Genomic DNA, 18083 nt, shown 5'->3' with positions numbered 1-18083 from the left:
AATTGGAATATCTCAACCCAGCGGTGACTCTTAAGTCAGTCTGGTTGGCACAGGAAAATCAGTTATCATTTTGTTTCTTTAAAGGCTCTCAATAAGGTGCCGCAACGTGCTGCTTGGGTATATTTAAAACATTCTGAGTGTTTTTAAATTCAATAAACTGGTAGATTTTTTTCCCCCAAGGGGCAGTGTTATGTATTTTCCAGACACATTGGCCCATTTCATAACACAACCAAGTAACTATGTCACCATCAGCTGTTATAAAAATGCTCTGTCGAATTTGGCTTCAGAGAAATTTGGCTTTGAATTTTGATGCCTTGAAATTGCAATTGGATTTCAAGGCATCAAATTGCAATTTCAAGGCAATTTGATGCCTTGTAGTTCCAGCAAGTGGTTGCTAATTGCTGCTGCCACTAGTCTGAAGGAGATAAATGGGGAAGACTGAGCTCTGTGAGGCGGAAGCTCAAGCATTTGCGATAACTAGCATCTTTAACAGCGATATGGAGGAATTGTGGCCCACTCATGTTTGCAGAACTGTTCTAATTCAGTCAGTTGGAGGGTTTCCAGCATGAACAGCCTTTTTAAGGTCGTGCTACAGTATCTGGATTCAGGTCAGAACTTTGGCTAGGCCGTTCAAAGTCGTTACTTTTCTTTTCTTAAATGATTCAGAGGTGGACTTGTTGGTGTTTTGGATTATTGTCCTGCTGCAGAACCCATGTGTTTTAGCGCTCACAAACAGAAGGTCAGAAATTCTTTTGTGGGATGTTTTGGTGGACAGAATTACAAACTTTACATTTAAATCTCTCTTATTTGCTTGTGAACACAACAGATGTTTTATGTGAAGTCGTGGACATTGGCTGTGCAGGTAGCATAAGTGGCTTTTAATGGAGCAGTGTAATTGTTCTGAAATCTACAGAATGATTTTTATATTCAGGACATTAATTTGAGGCCATTTTGTACTTAATTATCCAATTATGTAATCTTTTTCTAAAATGTAATTAGAAGCAAAAACATGCCCTCCTTTGGAAAAATAACTCATTATGTGATAATAAATTTGGGGGGATATTTTGCGGTACTGTTTGGCCATTCGTGATTACAAAAAAAATGGCTGTCCAGCTTCCAAAACATCTACATTGGTCTGTTTTTTGTTTTTGTTGCGCTACGACCGGAATATTTCACGTAAACCTTAAAATGGTGCGATAGGCAGTGAGAATTAAAATTTTGAATACACTAACAACAAACGATTACACTGTTGTACCCAATTTGCTCGTATGTGTAGCATTATTTCAGAGTTTAAAAGCAGTGCACTCTTATCAGTGTACAAGTCATGCAGCCGGTGTTGGTTCCTGTTAAACACATCGAGATGCTTGGCAGATGCTGTCCCAATTATGTTAGACAGCGCGGTCATGGCATATCAGTGCCCTGAGTGGTTGGCGTCACAGAATGCACCCAGGCGTGAAAAACGGCGTTATTCTGTCTCCACTGCGTTTATCTGCTCAGCCCTAACGGCCCTTAAAACTTCCATCTTCATGCTTCATAACAAACTGTAACAAACACTGTTCCGTAGGTGTTTTAATATCTGACTTGTGGTGCCAACAGTGACATTTACTCCCACCAGCAAGTATAAATAGATGACATTATGCTGGTTTTCACTCAACTTTCTCTGTCATGGAGTTTTAATATCAGAACCCACAATATGTTAGGCAGGCAATATCAGCGTTGGAAAAAGATGAGACGGAATTAATTAAGTTGGAGAAGCGCAAGGACGCTATGTAAAAAAAACATTTAGACTATTGAAATGGTCTCATGAAGTTACCAAATGCGGCTATGTGAATTAGAAAAGGCAGTGTGAGATGCCTTACTGAGCCGCCACAATGGAGAAAAAACATACAAGCTTAACCTTTAGCTTAAATCTACAGTAAACTGTCTCTTTTTTAATTTTATTAAACTCCCCAAAAAATCTATACCTTTTTCTAGAAGTTGGTGACCCCACTCTAACAAAGCTATTTGCCTGAAGGGCCAATTAAATAAATATTTTAATTTTAATAACTCTATTTTCTCTTCAGTCTGGTTTTAGGAATGGCACTGACTGCTTTCTGGTTGCATTTCCTGTGGACTTGCCACCTTAGATTATGACTTCTTATACCTGAGTCTTCACAATCTAGGCCTTTTAGACCAAATCATCAGCTGATTTGAAAATGTTTCTGGTTTTAAATAGTGTCGTCAACTCTGCCATCTTTCTTCCTGCTTCCTGATCGTCATTACAGGTGTTCCTCAAGGCTCTGCATTAGGCCCAGCAAGGTTTTACGACTACACTCTAAACTGTTGACGGAGATGTTTATAGTCATGAAGATTCAGTTGCCCCTGGTGTTATTTATTGTATTTGTTTCACCTCAAACTGGTACTAGATCTTAAAAAGCAGAGGTTAAGTTGGGTTGTAAACGAAACAAAACAAAAACATTTTCTCTGTCATATTGTCCCAACTACGTACCCCAACGAAATTCCACCAATTATGAATATCTCAGAGTTTTAATTGAGTTATCACATGATGTATCCGTCTTACACCATGTTTCTGATTAGCTGGCTATTATTGTCCACACTTAGATTGATACACTAGTATATAATGATACTACCACTTTATTTTCCTTCCTAACAGTGAGGTTGTGCTGGTTAACTCAAGAGGAGGATTTAAAACACATTCTAATAACAATGTAGAAATGTTAGCTGGAGACTGCAGCTCCAAGGCGGAGCTTTGAGGAAATAGGCAGGGAATTGTATGGGCAAACGTTTAGGCACTCCTGAATAGTTGCCACGAGAGATTCAAAGATTTCTGAAACATGCATGAATTGAATCAGCTACAGTTCGGGTACATTTTTGATGTACCCAACATTACAACATGATTTAAGGTTCCAGAAAAGTCGATTTTACATAACGCCCCTCCTTCAAAAAGATTCAGACGTTTACAACGTGCTGTTTTGTTCTCTTGTAATACTGCAGGTGAGACTCTCCTAAGCCTGCCTAACCACAGGGAGTGTTTGATTTGCCCTAAAGGGAAATAGACATTACCGACTCCATCAAGACCAATAAAATAAAGAGAGAGATGGGGGGAATATAGGCCTGAACGACCCCGCGCTGATGAGACATAAAAGAGGCCATCACGAAGTGCAAGGCACAGATTCCTATTATGGAGTAACATTAACTCATAGCACACTGTAACCCTTAACGGTCCCAGCGGTTCCTACTGTATACCGTCCCCTTTATGACATGGTGGTTGAAGGATAGTCATTTCATCCAAGCAAGAAAAAATCTGACATTGCGCTTCACATGAGCAAGTTTACGCTTGTCTAGATGCAGTTTTGTTCTTCTTGCGGTGCTGCTTGAAGTGACTCGAGGGCCAAGCGGCTGAATCACAGTCAGATAGGCAACAAATTGGCTCGTCTTTATGGAGGCATCAAACTACTCATGCTGATAGGGTGATCATGCAGTGCTGGATCAATTAAAAGAGATTTGGGCAGAAGGAAGCTCCATGGCACCCTAATTAGGCAACCAGCAGCTTTGGTCGATAAATGGAAATGTAGTCATTTCCATTCCTCCCTCTGTCTTATTATTTTTTTTGCTGTTTGCGTGCCTGATGTCTGAAGATTTTGCAGAATTTGTATTCTTCATGTGATTTTCCTCATTGCTTTTGCTGTCTGGATCTCCCCTGTCTGCATGCCTCGCCACATCTCAACTCACACAGATAGCTTGTCCCAAAGGATCCCATCCGTTGTCAGTAATCAAGAAAATAACTTCAAGCGGGCCACTTAGCTGATGTCTGGTCTGGTTTGATCTGACCAAGTCAGACGGCGAGTATAGTTCTTCGCGTCCAGCTTTTCGCGACTATTTTTAGTCTAATTAGTCGTCATTCCAACTGCGTGGAGCTACTAAAGAGACCCGGCGTGTTTTACGGTATAGACGGGGAGGGAGAGAGGAAGTGAGAGGAAGGCAGAAAATCCCGGCTTTCTTCATTAGCATTCCATTCAAATGGCTCAATAGAGCAGTTGTCACTCATGGGATTCCCGGGCCTCCAGGAAGCTGTGCTTCTGTTCAATTTATTCACATAAAGACTCTTCATTAAGAGACAGTAGTGAGTGTGACATGTGATCTCGGGAGGTCTTCATGTGGAAAAATCCGCAGCAGAGGTCGTCGTCGTCGTCTCGTGGGAGGGTTACGCCGACGTGCCAACCGTTTGGTCGGCTTTGAAGGTTCGCTGAAGAGATGAGGAGGATGCCAGTTCTGTGGAGGGACTGCACACCACGATTATTATGCTGGCTGATTAATTTCTAAATATTAGTCCAATTAGTCAACAGTTATTTGGATTAATTCCCGCTTTCTGTGAGTAAACGTTCTGTCCTCGGGTAATGCTGCATGTTTTAGCGCGCCGTTGTAAGTCTGCACACCGGCAATGTTGCGTGAATTACCGTGCTAAATTCAAACAACGACACATGAAATGTGAAAAAACTTGGTCTTATTTTGATCAGCTCTAATTATAAACTTGAAATTAATTATTATTGCTCTTCATTAAACACTTCAGCAGCAAGTTTTGTGATTTGTGAATAATTAGCTGTTTTTTGTGAAAAGAAAACATTGCTTTATTGGGGTTGTAGACCTCTTTTAATTGTATCAATCAACAGTGAATACACACTCTTATGTCAGGTGTGTCATGAACCACAAGCTGAACTTTAAATAATTTTTTTTTTCTTTTTTTATGGTTTTAAGGTAATTTTATTTATAAAGCACATTTTCAGCAACAAGGCAGTTCAAAGTGCTTTACATGAATTAGAAGGAAACACAAACAAAACAACAAAACCAAAAGAAAGACAAAAAGGTAAAAGTATGAAACTACATGTTGGTTCCCCAGGTTTGATAAGAATAAGTAATTTATAAACGAGTACGGGGTTCTGTGGATTCTTGTTCTGATAAAACTAGATGTTGGTTCTCCGTGTTTGGTTAGATTATTGAGGCATAAAACTAAATGAGGCTCATGCATTTCAACCACGGTAGCAGAACTTTGTTTCACCCTGTGAGTCTGCATCCAACTTTCCGACAGACGCTGGAGACGATGCCATCCCCACAACTTCCTGTTGCTTTTTATGGTTCCTAAAAAGCAGTTATCACATGTGTTTTTAAGTTGACATGACCATTTATTCTGATTTATAGTTTCACGCAGTGAGTCTGGTAAGGATCGTCAACATGCTCCAGGCTTTCCATCTATGCAATTTCACGATGAAAGCAGCTTGCAAGACGCTGAGAAGAATCCCCAAAGCCCATTAAATGTCTTTAGTAGTGTTCAGCTTCTATTGATGTGAATGTGCATGCATATACAATCAGAAGGAGCCTGTACAAGTTTACCTTTCTTTCTGCTTTCACTGTCACAAATCTTTTGCAGCTTTTTGCCAATATCCTCCAATTTTGAAGATTGCCTCACTCTGGTGTTGTTGGGTTTTTTTTTTCTGGCTTTGAGCAACTCCTCGGCACGTTTGCGTCATTTCACAGACGTGGCAGAGTAATCCTCACGCACATCTTTCTGCTCCCCCTTACTCCCCTGTTAGTCGAGCTGATGACACTAATGATGGGGGGCGGGTGGCAAAAAGAACGATCACATCGTGGTTATTATTTATTCCATAATTACATCCTGGTTTGATTGACAGAAAGTGAACGATAAACACAATTAAGGCTTCCGATGTCGTGACGGAGCGCACGGTCCACGCAGAGCAGCGTGTGCAGCGGTCGACGGGGGTTACGCAATCCCCGTGCATTACCTGCAGAGCCCACAAATGGACCACGAGTGAAGTGAGCTCGGTGGGGGGGGGGGACGAAAATTGCGCCAGTGAAAGCGGCTGCGGAGTGCCTCACTGTGGGTGTGGGGGGAGCCACATTGGAAATTAAGAGAGCGGCGGGGGTTGGAGGGAGTATCATGTTCAAACAGTGAAATGTTTTATGCAGCAGCCTCTGTCACCGCTGAACGGATGAAGTAATTTCATTTTCATGGATGATCTGCGGCGCCACAGACCAGCAAAATTGCATAGGAGGGGAAGAGAAAGATAGCGCTGGAGGGCAAAAAAAAAAAAAAAAAGCAGTCAAACATACCTTTTTTTTCTCTTCATTGGATTCTTTGATTATTTCCTCGTAGTAGTAACCATAGTGATGATTTACAGCTGGCAGAAAATAAAACTGCTGGGTGGAGTGGTCAAACAAGAGGGATGTTGAACAAACATGTGTCCACGTATTTTCAGGAGGAAACGGGAACATAAACACATGAATTTAGAGCTGGACTTTGACTAGGCCCATTGGGTTAACATTGGGTCCATCCACTGGGTTTGGAGCTTGAAGACAAGTGTCACCACAGAATGATTCTTCTACCACCGTGTTGAGTCAAAAAGGTTCGTAGGACACTTCTGGAGGGTTACCACTTGTTTAATAAAGCGGCTGTGCTACAATAAAATTTTACTTTAGCCAAACTGGCTGTTTTCCAGCTCAACTCAAGTATAAAATTAACTTATACATTTTTAAATGGGTGTCAGTCGTCCCATTTGTTTCCAGAAAGAAGAAAGTAAATAAATCTTCATTGCTAAATGTGAAGTTCTGTTCACAGAAATCGATGCATTAGCTGTGAGTAAAAGTTCTGCTTCTGCTGTCATATTGTCTTCCTTCCCCTCCAAACAAATGAACCCATTCACCTTCAAGCTTTTATTCTTTTTTCTTCCCGATAAAGCTTTTCTTTATCGGGAATGCAATGAACAAGCTGTAAGGGCCGGCGGTCTTTGTAAACCAACTTACAAACGACTCCATTCCCCCCCGACTTTTCCAAAGTGATGCCAGGTTAATGTTGCTGTGCTGCTGGGTGAAAAGACAGAATCCTTGAAAATCTCACCAAAAATCTATACCACAGGAAGAAATGCTGTAGGCCCATCCCACTAGTTCTTCTTCCAAGTCTGCAAGACAGCACAAATAAAAAGGAGATATTTTTATTGACAGATCAACATTAATAATGAAACCTCCTTAAAGCAAAATGTGTCTCTCATTTAAACATCACATTTAGGATGAGTTTGAAAACTCGTTGGGGCTGTTAAAGGTGGAGCTGGCATTCTGAGTTATTGGGTTTCCATGAGTCGGTGAACAATAAGCATACGAGTATAATCCAGGAAGGTCACTGAGGTTCAGTCTGCCATGAATGTGGCCCAACAACGGTCTGGCTGTGGACCTGTTTCCATCCAAAGACTGCTCAATCTTTCATTCTCACCTTTAGACTATAAGATTAAAGTGTTGACATTTAGGAAAGATTGCGGTGCAAATATGATCACAATGCATCTATCAAAATTCCCACATACTCCTGGTTTTCATTCAACCTGTGGCTTTATGTTGGCATCTGTTGTTTTTATTTTTTGTTTTTTTTACAGTTTTACCTTACAAAAGTATTAAATAAACATTTTCACCTTCTGTCATGTCATAACCACAACCTTCAAGGTTTTTTTCTCTGAATGTTATTGGATCTACTACAATGGCTCTTTACATCTCTGGCTAAGATGATAAATAATAAAAATAAAAACCTAACGTTTTTAAGTATGGATACAATATTTAGTTGGGATTTGAGTTTTGTCAATTTCTGTGTACCTTAGTTCCTTTTCTTTCATTAGATCAGTCATGTTTCTGCTTTGTTCAGCATTTCTACCTCCCCAGTATTTAAGCGCCTCATTCTCCGTCACTCCTTCCTGGCTCCTTCCACTACTTCCTAGTTCCACTCCGCTCTCCTCGTGTTTCTGCATGTTTTTGCTTTCTTGGATTATGTTTTGCATTTTGCTCTGGCTCTCTGTGGAAATTTTGTAAGTTTTGTTTTTCATCATTTCTACATTAGAAACCTTTCTCATCATCTACTCCACCTTTCTGCTATTCTGCATTTGGGTCCTCCATCAACCACCATCTAAACATGACAAACACATGATCTTTTCTTGTCTTTAGGTCGGAACCTATTTCTTTTTTTTACATCGTTTTCCACAAATAACATCCTATAGAAGACAATGTATTCACATCCTTATTGAAAACATCTTGGATTTTATTTCATTTTCCTAAGTATAGAAATAACATGTTGACTCATTTATAAACGACAAATCAAATTGCAATGAAAGTTTTCTTTGTCAAAGGGTCATGTAATGTCCGGCTCTAAACAAGGATTTTTTTTAGGGTAAAAAGAGATTTTGGACTGCGAAGGCTGCAGATCCCTGGAATAGACCAACAGATAACTGGTTTCTACTGTTTATTTATTTATTTATTTTTTTACAAATAGTAACCGTAACAACCTGGTAAATTTGAAATGATCTTGTAAATTTTCTGACACACGTTTGCACGCAGGCTCAAAACTAAAACCCTGATTTCAGCTGACCATGGCGACACTCTTTTCTATTTGTCAGCATATTTCAAACGTCTTCTTAAGAAGGAGCCTGTGCTACTTCTACTTTACGATTATGCCTCACTTTATGTTGGCCTTTCATACAGAATGTCAAACACATTGACTTTTTTTTTTTTTTAAACTATAGTGAAACAGACTGTGAAAAAGATCAAAGGATAAGACTTCTGCTGCAAAGCCCCGCATGTCAAAAATCTCTTGCCTGAATGTTTTCTCTTTCTGTTTTCACTTTTTTTATATCACAAAACTGCAGGAAAACTCTGAAAAGCGAGGGGGACTAAGGAACAGATTTTCCTCTCTGCTGAACTTGTTTTGTCTGAATCTCCCCGCAGATCCGCTCGGATCAGGATAGGGACCCCGGCATCCGCTACAGCATCACGGGCGCCGGCGCCGATCAGCCTCCGAGCGGAATCTACAACATAGACCCCATCAGCGGCAACATGTTCGTCACCCAGCCCCTGGACCGCGAGGAGAGAGCCTCCTTCCACGTAAGGAACAACCGCCTTGTCCGCTTCTGTTACCACTCCATCCCCAATTACGTCTGCCTCGTTATTTCCTGCCTCGGCTTTCTGCCGTCTCCTCTTCCTCCTTTTATCCCGAGGCCGCCGTTTGGGGGGAGGGGAGGATTGGGGGGTGGAAGAGGGGGGTCGCCTCTTCTGTGCCCTCAAATCAGCTTCTCCAAACTTTAATGATCTTGAAGCCGACGATGAAAAAGGAAGGATGCCGTGACAAAACACACACTGACACTCAAGCCGGCGTTTTCTCTCTAGATTGAGCAGCGAGGGACGGGCGAGGAATTGAGACAAACGGAGACGGCGAAGGTGGCGTGAAGGAAAACTGTTGTCTATGTTCTTACCATCTGCACTAATGAGCAGATGCAGCTTCAGATGGGTGTTTGTGGGAGGGGGGTTGTGTGTGTGTGGGTGTGCGTGTGTGTGTATGGCCTGCAGATTGATAAATGTTTGTTTACGCCTTTCAGGAAGCCCAGGTCTTCTCCCCTGACTGACCGTGTTCCTCCTGCTTTTCTTTTGTGCATTGCAGAGTCTCTCATTACCTAATGCACACAGAGCAGGCGCGCTGATCAATGGGGCGCCATGACAGTTTCACAGGCAGCTTCCATCGGGCCTATAGGATTTACAACACACAGAGGAAGCTGCAGGGTTAGAATCCTGACAGTCTTTCACTCGCTCTCTCTCTCAAACCTTGGGTTAAACAGCTTTCGTAGATGTTGGAATTAAATACGCAGACCACTCGAGACGTGTTAGGGCTCACCCATCGTTGTTCGCATTAGAGGTTACAGTTTATATCAGCCCCTGGCCAACACCTGCACTTGAGGTGAGCGCCGGTGTCGGGTCTTGGCGGTCGAAGTGATAGATGGCTGTGCTGCTGATGGAGCGAAGTCCAAGGCGTGTCTCTCTGTTTGGAGGCGGGGCTGAACGGAGGAAGCGCTTCTCTGCAGCGTGTTGACCCTGGAAACTGACACCGTAGCTCACAGAGGTTGACAAGCCCTGGTCAAATACCTGGTTTTTGTCACATAGTAAACATGTCCTCACATGTATGTTGTACAATTCAACTAGTTAAAAACACATCTGTTAGGAGGACATGTAAAAAAATCTTAAAATGTTGCGATAAACTGGTTGTGTTCCTGTGCACATCCTGTATTTTTTTATTTATTTATATTTTTCAATTTCAAGTTGTAGTCTTTTAGGAGACACAACTTCCATCAAATATTGGTAATCTAACTCTATGTGTGTCTGGTGTTATAAATACAGTAGTGGATGACGATGATTATGAATAACGTGGTCCTATTTTTCACCTAGCAAACATCTGGAGAGGAGGTTTGAAGGTTTGAAGTTTTAATATCCACTGTACACACCAAAAATAGAAATGTATTGCATAAACATTCAGATGCCTCTTTAGGACCGTCCAATTCATCACTTTGTCTTTATAGGTGTGAACAACCATGAGGGCGGCACCGTAACACTGCGTGTGTGCGTGAGTGTTTGTCCTGTGTGTCTTTGTGACACACATCTCACCCAATGGCCGCTGGAGATGGACACCAAGCCCCACCATGATCCTTCATGAACAAGGGGGTTATAGACAGTGGCTGGATTGATAGATTAATTTGCAAAAGTAATGACACTCCATGAAATGTTGCTAATTCTTGTCATGCCTTAACCACAGATTTGTGTTTTTTAGGGACATTATGCCACAGACCAACACAAAGAGGGGCGTATGTGCAACATAACGGACAGGACACTTTTTTTTTTTTTTTATGTGTCAAATCAAAATCAGAATTTGTACCCTGACACCCATAAACAAAATCCTGTGCTACAAATTGCTTTTACAAGTTGCCTATAAAATCAGTGTCCAGCTGTCTGTCGTTTAATCTCTGCATGAATTCAGCTGTTCTGAAAAGTTTTGTCGTAGAACAATGGAAAATAAACTGCGCCCTGAAAACCAAGCAGACAGGAAAGAAATAAAGTTGTGGGGCGACTCGTGGGTAGGATAGTTGTTTTGTGATTGGGTGGTTGTAGGTTCGATTCCAGCTTCTTCCTGCCACATGTTGATGATGATTTGATTCTCTGAGTATTCCTGCTTCTACGCAAGTTGGGCAAATTGGGATCAATACAGCAGGCGGGTTTGTAAAGTGCAGTCGCTCCGAAAACGCTTCCTGTTTGACGCAGCGCAGAGTGAAAACAGCATGTTTGGCACTTCAGCTTGAATGCACCTCCTATTTAAACTGCGCGGTCCCATGCTGCTTTTGATGTGATGTGATGTATGATTTTGTGTGTGTGTGTGTGTGTGCGTGGGCGTGTGTGAGTGAGAAAGCGAGAGAGAATGTAGCCAGTGTTTGGCTCAGGGGAAATTCGGTCCATGGCTTACTTTCTTCCAAACTTGACAGGAAGTTTCTCAGTGCCGACGATGTGCTCGCAGGCCAAACTTTGCTTGTTAGTTGTTTTTTGTTTTTTGGTTCAAGGGGAAAAGAGAGACGCGGCTGCTGTTTTTGACAGACTGGCACCAGAGGGAGGGGATCTGCTATACGTGAGCGGTGTGGGCGTTAACCGGAGTCACAGATTTAGCCAACAGCTTCAACTGTTGAGCAAAGAGGAATTTTTGTTGAATAAAAGTAAATTGTTTTGTTGGGTTTTTTTTTGCTCCATGAGTCAAAATTAAGAGGAATACACAACAAATGGAAGAAATGTTATAAATCATGAGGTGTAAACTTTTACATGGAGCTACCGTCTGCTTTGACAGGCTTGCGACGTCATCGAATTACCGCGCGTAGTTTGGTGCAGGTGAGGCTTTTCTAACAGGTGTTTAACATGGCGCTTGTAGCTTAAAGACACAAAACAGAACTGGTGCTTATTCACAGACATCACATCTGGGGGAAAAAAAGCATTTAAGGAACAGTTAAAAAAAAAAAAGCAATCAAATGAAAACGGTAACGTTGCAGAACCGAGGCGTGACGTCAATAGACTGTTTTTGTTGGTAATGAGCCAATGAACATAAGAGTTTCATGTTTACTCATCACATCTGGGATAAAATACCAGAGAGCGTAAGAAAGTACCAATCTTTTAAATCGTTTTCTACTAACTTAAAATGAGGGCTCTCAGATTCATATTGATGGTGATTCTTATCGTCATTGGGTTTCAATATTCATAGACGTCTGGTCAATAAAGTCACCTTTATGTCTTTATGCAAGGGAACTGTAGGAAGGCGATGTTGCGTCATCGTGGTGGACCGGTTGTTTCTCTGCCAACTACAAGATGATCCCTTTTTTTTTCTCCCACTGCATAAAAGTTACAAAGCCAACACTGAAATGAGAAGGAAGCGAATTACTAATTACAGAAATAATTAATATTCATGGAATTAAAGACAGACACTGAATATCAAATAATCAATGGGGAAATACATTTATATTCATAGAAATAACTGAAACTGAATAAATTTGAATAAAGATGTCCAGACATGAATGATTTTTGATTTTTCACCAGCCCAATTGTATTCCGTTTCAGTCCCTCACGGCTGGATGTCCAAGACAGATGAGAAAACACACACTGTGTCACCACTGTCACACACCCACTTAACATAAGACGGCTAATTATGAAAACAATCATCAATAAACGAGCAGCTCCTTCATGTAAAACCACGGAATAAACTCTGTCCAGAATATGCCTTTTTTTCCCCTCTAAACTTCTCAGTATGGAAAATTTATGAATTTATTTAGAACTAATGATTCCTTTTTTATATTATATGATAAATCTGGCATTTTGTTCATCTTAAAATCCTTTTTTTTTATGTCCTTTTGTTTATTGTGTTGCCTATTGATCTTTTTTGTATCTTCCACTGGGACTGCAGATGGAAATTAGCTGGAAGCAAGTGATAATCTGATGCGATGCCTATATTTTCTATAGAATCAATATTTTTTGTTAACGATCCTAGTTAGGTGAATAAATCAACAACAAAAAAACCCCCGAGTGCAGTTTCTTTCTATCCTTACATTAATTGCTTGTATTCATTTTAAAGACACATCATGGGGTGATACAATATGTTTTCTAACCATTTTCATTTAAATTGATTTCAAGGTTATGACGTTCAGGAGCACAACTACAGACCAAATCCCTCCAAAGTCTTTGCACGCTATAGTATGGCGGCACACATAACATGACACATTAGCATATATTTGCATATGTAACGGTATTCTTATTCCTGTGAGCGCAAACTCACAGGAATAAATCCCGGGAGACAAAGATCAGCACTCACAGAGATGCAAACACAAAGATGAATGCAAAGCAGGGAGAGTGGACAAGACACACACAGGAAAACACGGAAACGCCTCATCTCACACGTTCAGACGCCTCGCAATTCCCACCATGCAGCGCTCACAGCTGAGAAAACAGATTGGCTTTGTTTGTTTGCTGGGTCTCCTCTCCCCGTTTGTTTGCTGTGCTTCAGCCAATGGAAAACTAGCATCTTGAGGATCATTAAGGGGCTAAAGAGGGCTCGCTCCACCTTCCAGAGCGCGCGTCTCGTCGGCATCCGTGTTGATATGCGTAACCGCGTGTCTGAAGGGGCGTTCGGATGCTCGTTTGGGTGTTTTTGGGAGGAGTTGCAAACATCCGTGACAGGCGGCCACAAAAAAAGGAAAAAAAAAAAAAACCCAAGGTGATTAGTGGTGCTTTGGAGAGAGCAGGTGCTTGCCACTCAATCTTTCATGTTGTCCCACAATTCATGCCGGTTTCCTGTAAATACGCTGACAGGCGGCTCCTCCTCGACTGCGGGCAGACAAAATATTTGCCTGCCAGCGTGTCGGCTATGACCGCAGCGGGAGCCCGCATCCGTTTAGCAAGCCAAGTTACGACTGCATTTCTGTCGCAGGTCTGAATTTTTAAGCAACCGACTGAGATTAATGTACGCTGTTATGGAGAAAGGGGTTTCCGCTTCCCTCCTTTCCATTTTTTGATTTTTGCCCGTTGAAGCTGCGGTACGTACCTTTTAAAACAAACTGGAGGTGAGACGCAGTTTGACAGGATTTGGTTTGTAGTTTTACTGCTAAACATGATGACCTTGAAATCAATTTAAATTGGTTAAAAGCAATTCTATCATCCAATAATGTGTCTTCAAATTTAAACAAGCAATTAATGTAAGGATAGAGAGAAACTGTTTTTATTTTATTAAGTTGATTTTTTCATTTAACGAGGCTCATTTAGAAGGTTTTTTTGTACATATTTGTTTAAACTGTCACTTTGTCATGACAGTTTCATTTGAGATCAGACAGATAATCTGTCTTCTGCCTTCTCCCAGTGCTAACAACCAATCGGAGCCAGGAGGCGGATCGTAGCGCTGTTAATCAGGCTTGTGTATGCAGTTCTCATAACCCTTCCTTTCTGCTACGCTTCCATCAACTTTCAAGCTAGTTAGCGTGGCCGCCATGACTGCGGATAAACAGTTTTCCAGGAGACGTAAGTTGTTTCTCCGCCATTACCACATTTAGCGAGCATGATTGACAGCGCTAAGACCCGCCTCATGACTCTGATTGGTTGTTTTTGACCGGGAGCGATTCATTTCTTCAGATGGCAATAGCATCACCAGGCAGAAGTGGTGGAAATTAATTTTTTTTTTTTCACAGATTATCTGTCTCGTGCTACCTTGTCGGCACATGGTGACAGTTTGAACAAATGTGTAAAAAACATTTATTTTATAAAAGTTACACACTGCAGCTGTAAGAAATGAAATCATCAATCGATAACTGAATTTTGTATTGACTTGGGTGGTCTTTGTCTTTGACGAAGGTCCAGCAGATGTTTGATCTGAAACATTTAAGTGTGATGAAGAGGCAGAAATTAGTAGCAGTCTGTTAATCACAGGGAACACAGGCCGTTTGGCTCCAGGGCCATTACTGAGCTTCGTGTAGGGTCGGCAATCATTAGCAGGGATAGGTGGGGAGTGTAAAATAAGCTGCAGCAATGGTGGAAATTAAGACGCCCCACTGTAGATGATGATTGCTTTTGTCAACACCCCCACACTGCCTCTTTGTGTTTCCAGCCCTCATTTACTTCCACAAGCCTCCTCTCTCTCTTCTCTCCTTCCCACCTCCTTCATCTTTTTCCGGCTCCACTTTTTGTTTGTCTGTCTGTCTCTTTCTTTCTTTTTTTTTTTTTTTTTTTTTTGCTTTTTATCCTCACCCTCTTTTCCATCTCTGTTCTCGCACTACACACATTGTCAAGAAGCGGCTCATCAGACGAAGACATCCATCCAAATGGCTGGCTTTGTCAAAACAAACCGAGACAAACACTCTCCCCGAACAAAAAAAGAAGACGCAGCTTGAGCAGCAACACCTCTCTGATGTTTTCAGGCCTCTGGCTGTGCTAATAACAGAATAAGTGTTGTTTGTGCGTCTGGAACATTTCGCTATTCCGCCTGCTCCCCAACCCCCCTTTGTGTCGTTTGCTCCCTATGCCAAGATGCCAGCTGGATGCTACTGCATCACTGGCACCTATGGATGTCTGCCAGTTAAATGCAGCTGCCAATTAACAAAAGTCAAGGTTGCGTTTGTTGTTGCGCTCGCTCCAGTCCGGAGAGCCCTGCGGAGCCTCGCGTCGGTCGAGCCCGGAAGAGACGCTTCGCCCCAAGCGCCTCACGGTTCTCTTCTCTCGCTTTTTGTTTTCCAGCTGCGAGCCCACGCGGTGGACATGAACGGGAACCAGGTGGAGAACCCGATAGACCTGTACATCTACGTGATCGACATGAACGACAACAGGCCCGAGTTTCAAAACCAGGTTTACAACGGCTCAGTGGCTGAAGGGTCCAAACCAGGTAAGATTGTTCAACGGCTCTGCGAATGTGGAAAACTGTGGCTCAAACAAAGTCACGTCACCGATAAATCAGTTTGTTTCAAGCAGCCCGAGGTGTGAATTGTTAAGTCATTATTGTGATCGACAGCTCAAACAACAGCAGCCATTTACAGTGCGGTTCAGGGTCGTACAAAGGTCCTCATCGGGTTGCTAACCCTGCTAATACGTTTTGCTGCATTTCACAGTTTCGCCACAAGATGTCAGTAAATCTGAGAGCTTTCTCCTTAACGCTGCCTCTACTATAAATTCTGAATTAGACGCTTGTAAAACTTCTCATACCTGCCTTTATACAGTTTGTGTGTATGTAGTGACAAACTTCAATGTATTTTATTGGGTTTAATCTGAGAGGCCGGCAGAAAATATTCTTAATGTGGAAGGAAAATGGCACAGGTCTTTCAAAACAAAGGAAACCAAAAATCTGAGAAGTATAAAGCCTCCATAAGTCGGCTCTTTGTAGATCCATCTCACTGTCTTTTGAGTCTTTTGGGGCATTTTTGCAAATACAGACTGTAATCCTTATTGCCTTGAGTTACTCTTAATTGAATTTTGGTCAGGGTTTTGACTAGGTCATTTTAATGCGCACATTTGAAATTTATTTGAATCATTGAATTTCAGTTCTGGCACGTAGAGGAAAGGTATTGGGATTGATCAGGAAGCCGACCGACACTTTATCTTATTTACCCAACTCAAACAAACCAGCTCTATCCGCTTTTACAAATTCAAAGAGAAGTAAAAAATGTTCAACTGAGGAAATTTAAAAGGTCTGGTTTTAATTTTCTGAAACCACAGATTTTGTCTTTTTTTTTTTATGGCATTTCATTTTCTTTGTTCATTTTTCTACCGCCAAATAAGAAGCAGGCTAAATTTGACCATTTTTAGAACCAAACAAATCTAATAACTTCTTGGTTTTTATATTTTCTCTCTAGTTTTTGATTAGAAAATCCAATTACCGGAACACAAACGGATCTATTTTGCTCACTAATTTTCTCTCACTCACTTTACACTGAGATTAAATTACATACTAATTGATAGGAGTGTAACAATACACATATTCACACCAAAAAGATTCCATACTATTTATTCACATGTACTGAATAAATAGCGTCGTTTTTGTACCATAATCCATGAAAAAGGCTGAGGTGCAGAACTAAGCGTGCAAAGCAGCTTTTAAGAATTATTCCCAGCTTGTTGACAAAACACATTTTCACAATTGCTGTGGTTCCATTAAATAAGAAATGCAATTAAAATCACACTTAAATACATTTGTACACTAAAAAAACCCATTAAAAATAATGTAATCACATGAGATATATTTATATGTCATGGTCAATGAAAACGCAGCCGCAGATCGACCGTAGCTGCGTTTCCGTTGGCCACGTAATTGCACAAATTAGGAATATGAAAATACATTTGTTCAATGGAAACACATAAATTTAAAAGAAACAAAAACATTTTATAATAAAAAGTGTTTTTGCGCAGTGGTTTTTTGGCTGTATCACACAAAAAAAAAGGATTTCACATCAGGAGTCATGTGATCAACAACCAGATGTTACTACTGGCAGAAAAGACGACAAAGACCACAGGAAGTGGTAGGAGTATGATGTGTTTTAATAACTTGAATGAATTATTTATATGTGATTTTTTTTTTATATATATATATATACAGTATTGGAAAAACTGCAATTGTGAAATTGACATTAGCGGACTATTGGCAGTGTTTTGTGCACGTTTGTATTGGGAACGCAGCTAGAGAAAGCAAATACAAATGGAACCAAAGCAACACTTGTAATTTGAAACAAATGTTGATGTCTACATCATTTAGCTTTAGCTCATGTGAAAAATTACCAATCATATTTAAAGCCACAAAGTCATTATATTGGTTGGACGCCCTTTAAATTCAGCGAGATACAAATTAAACTGAACTAGCCTTTTTCATATATAACTCAAATGAAGCCTCTGTAAGATTGTCACTTCAATATGCTTCCATAAAACTTGAATATTTTATTCCAGCTGTATATTATATGCTCGTGCTGTTTTCAATCCAGTTTGAGCATAAAAAGCCAGAAAAGTCCCGAATCCATCACAGAGACAGAATCCATATGAAACTTGAGCGCATTGATGATGTTTCTGCCTTTTTATTGAGTTACTGTGGACAAAGCACATGCTCAGCGTTGCGCCGCGCCTTGGAACAGCAGGCAGCGCTGCTTTTACTCATGTGAGAACTCCAACTTGACTCCATTTCTAATTGTCTGAGTCACACGGAGCCATAAAGCACCTTTACATGC

The 18083-nt window shown here is 41.1% G+C and overlaps 1 protein-coding gene across 2 annotated transcripts in view; it reads left to right on the top strand.

Moving 5' to 3' along the window:
• Positions 1-18083, top strand: part of cdh4 (cadherin 4, type 1, R-cadherin (retinal)) — a 307449-nt gene that overhangs the window by 221375 nt on the left and 67991 nt on the right. For both annotated transcript variants that reach the window (XM_032549916.1, XM_032549917.1), the window contains exons 6-7: positions 8773-8928; positions 15616-15760. In XM_032549916.1, coding sequence (XP_032405807.1) covers positions 8773-8928; positions 15616-15760 — 301 coding nt within the window. The remainder of the gene's footprint in view (positions 1-8772; positions 8929-15615; positions 15761-18083) is intronic.

The sequence above is a fragment of the Xiphophorus hellerii genome, chromosome 20, assembly GCF_003331165.1.
Source record: "Xiphophorus hellerii strain 12219 chromosome 20, Xiphophorus_hellerii-4.1, whole genome shotgun sequence".
NCBI classification, from domain to species: Eukaryota; Metazoa; Chordata; class Actinopteri; order Cyprinodontiformes; family Poeciliidae; genus Xiphophorus; species Xiphophorus hellerii.
The sequence above is the reverse complement of the archived record's forward strand: the minus strand, read 5'-3'. Positions and strand labels throughout refer to the sequence as shown.